At 45.9% G+C, this 6,728-nt stretch overlaps 1 protein-coding gene across 1 annotated transcript; it reads right to left on the reverse strand.

Moving 5' to 3' along the window:
• Positions 1-5,169: 5,169 nt before the first annotated feature.
• LOC122113956 (casein kinase I-like) lies at positions 5,170-6,120 on the reverse strand. The gene has a single exon (XM_042687103.1). The coding sequence runs from the start codon at positions 6,118-6,120 to the stop codon at positions 5,170-5,172; it is 951 nt and encodes a 316-aa protein (XP_042543037.1).
• Between the last annotated feature and the right edge of the window lie 608 nt (positions 6,121-6,728).

The following is a 6,728-nucleotide window of genomic DNA, read 5'->3' on the forward strand; positions in this document are numbered from 1 at the left end:
GCTTTTTTCTTTTTGCTTATGTGGTGCTCAGGAATCGATCCCAGGGCCTCATGCATACAAGGCAAGCACTCTACCACTAAGCCACTTTCCCAGTCCTGAGAAAAATATTCTTGACAAAAATAAAGGAAGATAAATCTCAAAGCCTGGATGGGAATAAGGAATGGTTTATCTCCAGGAATACAGAGATGATGTAATGGGAATGAGAACTAGAGTGGAAACACTTCCTGCCCCAGAAACAGAGGGAGCACATCCTGTCATAGGACCAGAGTGGCACTTCCTGACACAGGACCAGAGGGGACACTGTTGCAGGACCAGACACATTATATATGAAGTACAGATTGCTTCTGCATCCTGGCTATGTTGTCTCTCATCTGCTAGCAAATGGAGGCAGACTACAATGTTACACAAGTCCTAAAGAGCTCTGATGGTGATACATAGAACCATCTGACACCTTAGAGAACTGTTCTTTCAGAGGGTTAGGTTCAAAAAGAGGGGGGGGAAAAGGTGACAGAAAAGGTAGACAAAGAGACAGCTCAACACCAGCACAGGTTTATTAGAAAAAAATAACCTCCAAGGGGGAGCCTCCAGCTGGAGCTGGAGATTCACTCTTTGCTTACAATCTGAATGGGAGAATTCTCTAATGGGGTGGTTAGAAAGTAACCAATGGTGAAACAAATGGTGGGAAACAAAGTCACAGCTGGAGGAAGGCAGGCAGCTGAGCCTAAGGGTATCTTTGTAAGGTCCAAACTGGAAGTAGATTTTGTTCTGGTGCTTGTATGCATTTTTATTTGGTCTGGAAGAGAGGATAAGGCGCGGTGGGAGTGCTGGTGAATCACCACACTGTTCTGGGGCCAGTTGGACCTAACAGTGGGGATTTGAGCATTGTTGCTGAACACAGCACTTTTTTGCTTAAATGAAGAGAAGTAATTTTAAACTGTGGATTTATTAAGCCTATCACTTTGGAATGATGATAAAATATTCCATTCAAAAATGACTTTGATAATAAATCAGATGTAAACTTTACTGGCTTATCTAATCTGAAATCAGAAAAACAGGTTTCCTGACCAACCTTCCTGGAGAAGAATGAGAAAGTAAGTTGGCCAGGTACTGGTGACTCAGGCCTGAGATCATATATACTCAGGAGGCTGAGATCTAAGGATCATAATTTGAAACTAGACCAGGAAGAAATGTCTCTGAGACTCTTATATTTAATAAACTAGGGAAAAAAAAGGGCCGGAAGTGGAGATGTGCTCAAGTAGTAGAACACTAGCATTAAGCATGACAGTGCTCAGTCCCTGAATTCTAGCCCCGGGACTGGCACAAAAAATAAAATCAAAACAGGGAGAAACTAAGTTGGGCTCTCACTTGTAATAATGAGCATTTAAAACATGGATTACTGAAGATTTTCCTTGGAGGAAATTGTGACTAAATTTTTGGGAGTGTATCAGTACTGCTGCATCAACTCAAGGTCATGGGCCTTTGCTTGGCATTTTGTTCCAATCTGGAGCTCTATCACTTGAGCCAGTGCTTTACCTCTGGCTTTTTGGTGTTTAATTGGAGATAGAGTCTCATGAACTTTCCTGCCTGATCTTCACAGCTCAGTCTCCTGAGTAGTTAGGATTACAGGAGGGAGCCACTAGCACTGAATTGCTACTATTAGTTCTATTTTTATTCTGTGACTAAATTTTTATCATTAGTTTTAAAGCTTAGTAGTTATAAATAGGTGCCAAGACCAAAAGACAGGTAGGTCTTGAAGAGTAGCAAGTAGAAATGATTCAATGTTAAAATAAACAAATGAAGCTGGTCAAAATTTAATGCCAGAAAGTATTCCAACAGGAAATGTGAAGATTATCTCCATAGGTATGTTGACTTGGAAAAACAAATCTCTGTGTATGACTGTCTCATGAGTGTTCATGGGGACAGGAAGGAAAAAGGACATCTGGAAGTCAAAATATCCTATGATCACTTTCCAAACTCTGCCATCTTAACACAATATAATATGCTGACATGCCAGAAAGAAAAAATGCAGAAGAGAGAGGTTCTAAATTTGTAGCATCTGTATGCCTGCTTCCAACTGAGATTTAATTTCATTTATAAAAACAACAGGAATACAAGCTGGGAACCAGTGGCCAACTATTTAGGAGGCTGAGATCTGAGGATTATGGTCCAAAGCAAGACTAGGCAGGAAAGTCCAAGAGACTCTTTTCTCCAATTAACCTTCAAAATGCTGAAAATGAAGCTGCAGCTCAAGTAGTAGAGCTCTAGCCTTGAGCAAAAAGCTTAGGAACGGTCCCCAGCCCCTGAGTGTGAGCCCCAGAGCTGGCACAAATCAAGCTATAAACAAAAAGCAAACCAGTAATACTATCAAATGTAATTTCCCCAACACTTTTTTCCTAAAGGTTTTTGGGAAATGTATTTTCCTCTCTGAAGTACATCTATTCCTGTCTACCCTGAGTATATTCAGTTCTACACAATGCTCACTTAAATTATTAAATATTTTAATAACCCAGGAAAAATGCTCATTTTTGTAACCACACTGATCAATGCACAATGTTTGAAAGCATTTAGTGTCAACTGGAAAGTCAAAACTTATCTTTTCTGGGGTGTAATTACTTTTGTAAGGAGATGAACAGAAATTGAGTGCAAGTGAACACAGTGAAAATACTTTTTGTGCATGTGTAAAAGTGGAACATGGAAAGTTGATGGGAATGATCTGCGAAGTGGATGGGGAAGGAGGAAGAGAGAAAAGGATGAAAGGGGGACTGTGATCAAGATATGTCATTGTAGCTATAAATGGACATGTTCAGATGAAACTTTAACTGATGCTATTAAATAAATTATAGTGTGTTCTATTTATTACATTTATTATTCTATTTTTCTGATCTTTGCTTTCTAGTAGACATTTAATTATATCTATCCTAGTGTTAAATAGTCTTGTCACACAGTAAAATATGTCAAATATCTTCCCTTATAGCTAGCATGTGTTATGTATTTTAATACCCTATTTTTCCTTTAAATATGAAAATGGAATGCAGATTTGGTCATGTGAAATGATTATTTACTACTTAAATAAGCACACTTAACTAAATAATATACATGAAAAGTCAGGGAAAAAAGAAATTGACTTCCACATTTCATGGTTATGGCACTTTTCCATTTTTGAAAAGGTGTGTTTAGCCCAGCTTGTTTCAATAGTATTCAAAAGAATGTCCAAGAGTTTTATTCCATTAACATCACACACTGAGCTTGGAGACTAGGAGAGAAAGCCATGACTACTTCCTTTTTCCACCTACACTTCTGACTTAGCTGATTTATTTTGAGGTTTGTTTCTGTGAGATTTGTTGTTAATTCCATAATAGGTTTTGTTTTTTTTTTTGGTGTTTTGGGTTTTGATTTTCTTGTTGATTTAATGCAACTCTGATGCATAGCTTTTGCACTCCACTAGCTGGGGATAAGAATCTCTTGGATGAGTCTGTCTGTGTTGGCTTCAAAACGTGATCACAAGACTTCAGCCTCCTGAGCCACTAGGATTATACTAGTGAGCCGCTGGCTCCCAGCTAATCTTGGAGTTTTAAAAGCATTTGTAAACAAAAAACTCCCATTGCAACATAAAACCAAAATCCTTGTTATATAAATGTTTGCAGTGGTTGAATGCAGCCATTCAAGAGGTTAAATTTCTCTGGGAAGTTTTTTTTTTTTTTTTTAATACCAAGGTTATAGATCTAATGAAGCACCCTAAGATTAATCTAGCAGTCACTAAGTTTTTCTTTTTCTCTCCTTTTTCCAGTAAATGAGCTTGAAGTCAGGGCCTGGGCACTATCACTGTTTTTAAGTTTTCCTTAATTGTTAGCTTTAGATACTATTATTTCTAGGACAGGCAAGCAGGCATATGCTCAAACTCTGGAATCTTTGGTCAGTGCTTTATCAGCTGGCTTGTAAACAAGAAGCTAGCCACTTATAGAATGGTTTAAGTGAGCAATTTGCAAGCCATAGTAATAAAAATTAAAAAAAAACTGAGAATGTACAGCTGTGAGCAGATATAGCCATTGCCACTCTGGATGAAGACTGTTCAATCTCAGACCTCAGAAACAGTTCAAAAGAAATGCTTTTGATCCAAGATTGGCATATGCACAATCTCTCCACCTATCTGTCAAACACTGAGCTAACTCTTCCTCTTGAAAAAGAAATACAAGTCAGGTGCTTGTTATGGCTGATGCCTGTAATCAATCCTAGCTAGCCAGGAGGCTGACATCTGAAGATCATGGTTGAAAGCCAGCCCTGACAAAAGAAAATCCACAAGACTTTCCTCTCCAAATGTGCTGCCAAAAGCCAGAAGTGGGGGTATGACTCAAGTGGCAGAAGGCCAACTTTCAATGAAAAGACCAAGTGAGAGCATTAGGCCCTGAGTTCAAGTCTTAGTCCCATCAAGAGAAAGAGATAGAGAGACAGTGACCGACAAAAGAAAGAAAGAGAGAAAGAGAAAGAAGGAAAGAAAGAAAGGAAGGAAGGAAGGAAGGAAGGAAGGAAGGAAAGAAGAAAGAAAGAAAAAGAAGGAAAGAGAAAAAGAAAGGAGAAAGGAAGGAAGCAAAGGAAGTCGGGAAGGAAGACAGAGAGATAGGCCGAGGAGGAGAATGGGAGGGAGCAAAGGAAGGAAGGAGGGAAGGAAGACATACAGACAGGTGGAAGGGAGGAAGACAGGCAGGAAGGACAGCAGGCAAGCAGGCAGGGGTGGGTGGAGGAGGAGAAAAGGAGGGTACAAAGGAAGGAAGGAGGGAAGGGAGGGAGAGAAGGAGGGAGGGAAGGGGGGAGGGGAGATACACGTGCCATTGAAAACCAGACACGGCGTTTCCACTCTCACTTCCTATTCACAATCGCACGGCTCCAATTCAGGCTCCAGCATGCCCAGTGCTACCTGGAGCCCAGTTTCACGCGGGAATTTCAGTTCTGTACAGCAAGGCAGTGGTTGTCCACAACCACGGGGCGAGCGTCCACGGGGACTAAAGCTTTGTAGACTTGGGGAGAAACCCATGCTGCAGCTCTGGGGGGTGGGGGTGGGGGGGCAGGAAGTGTGGGGGGGGGAGTCTGCCCGCCCGGGGGAGGGGGGATTGGTCTAGCCCACGGAGGGGGGGGAGGCGCCCCCCCCCCACAAACACACACACACACACCCGGCTAGGCCTGGCCGCTGGACGAGGCGGCCTGCTGGGCCGCCTTCTGCTTGAGTATGGTCCAGTCGAAGGTGTAGTCGTACTGGTGGTTGAGGGTGCGGAAGAGGATGCCGAAGAGCTGGCGCAGGTAGACGTAGTCGGGCGTCTCCTCGAAGCGCAGGCCGCGGCAGTAGTTGAGGTACATGGCGAACTCGGCGGGGCAGCCCTTGCACAGCACCTCGACGGGCGTGGACATCTTCTTCTCGCTGATCTTCTCGTACTTCTGCTTCTTGGTGGCCGCCTTGAGGCCCTGCCAGGGCAGGCTGGTGCGGTTGAAGTACATGAGCACGTAGCCCAGCGACTCCATGTCGTCGCGGCGGCTCTGCTCGATGCCCAGGTGCGCGTTGACGCTGGCGTAGCGCGCCGTGCCCGTCAGGTTCTTGTCCTCGCGGTACGGGATGTGCTGGCGCGTCATGTTATCGCGATACTTCTTGGCCAGCCCGAAGTCGATGAGAAAGAGCTTGTTGCAGTGGCGGCCGATGCCCATGAGGAAGTTGTCGGGCTTGAGGTCGCGGTGCACGAAGTTCTTGGAGTGCACGTACTCCACGCGGCTGATCATCTGGTCGGCCAGCATGAGCACCGTCTTCATGGTGAAGCGGCGCGAGCAGTAGTTGAACAGGTCCTCCAGGCTGGGCCCCAGCAGGTCCATGACCAGCACGTTGTAGTCCCGCTCCTGGCCGAACCAGCGGATGTGCGGGATGCCCACGCCGCCCTGCAGGATGCGGTACAGCTTGCTCTCGTACAGCAGCTGCGGGTGCCGCGCCTTCTGCGACTCCAGCTTCACCGCCACCTCCTCGCTGTTGATCACGTTCACCGCCAGGTAGATGTCGCCGAACGAGCCCGACCCGATCTTCCGCAGCAGCTTGTACTTCTCCCCGACAATGAAGTCGGCCTTGGACCCTTTGCTGCTCGCCATCCCGAGGTCGCGGCGGTTACGGGGGGGAGGCCCCCCAGAGGACGCCTGGGAGGGGCGGGCCCGGGGGGGGGGACCAGGGCACCCCGGGAAACCGAGGGGTCAGGCCTTTTCTGGCGTCACAGGACCCCCCCCCCCCAACACACACACACACACACACCAGGGGCTGCTGGGGCAGGGTGCGGGCCGCAGGCCCAGCCACTGCGCACACGCGTTTCTGGGCAGCTGTCACCGTCTGGCTTGGCTGGAGAGATGGTAGGCTGGCAAAAGGGTGAGTTGAGGTGGTGAGCACGTCACACATCAGGACACACCACCAGAGTTGGTGGGTGACCTGGGGAAGGAATAACAAATCCCTGGCATGGTGTTGGGGAAATGTAGAGCCATGAGGTAGAGCCATTAGGACAAAGACTATGGAAAAGAAAGAAAAGGAAGGAGAGAAGGAAGGGGTGGAGGGAGAAAGAAAGCCAGAAAGGGGGGGAAAGAGAGAGGAAGAAGCAGAGACACAGAGGGAGGGAAGGTAGAAGGAAGGGAATGAGAGAGAGAGAGAGAGAGCACTCTATCTCATGACCTAGCCATCAAGGGGTGGGTTTTATGAGGTAGTTTTGAACAAC

Source organism: Dipodomys spectabilis, unplaced genomic scaffold (genome assembly GCF_019054845.1).
Source record: "Dipodomys spectabilis isolate Male_0828 unplaced genomic scaffold, ASM1905484v1 ptg000102l, whole genome shotgun sequence".
In the NCBI taxonomy this organism is placed as follows: Eukaryota; Metazoa; Chordata; class Mammalia; order Rodentia; family Heteromyidae; genus Dipodomys; species Dipodomys spectabilis.

Excerpts from the sequence above, each read along its gene's own strand:
- LOC122113956 (XM_042687103.1), bottom strand. The coding sequence starts at position 6,120 with ATGGCGAGCAGCAAAGGGTCCAAGGCCGACTTCATTGTCGGGGAGAAG.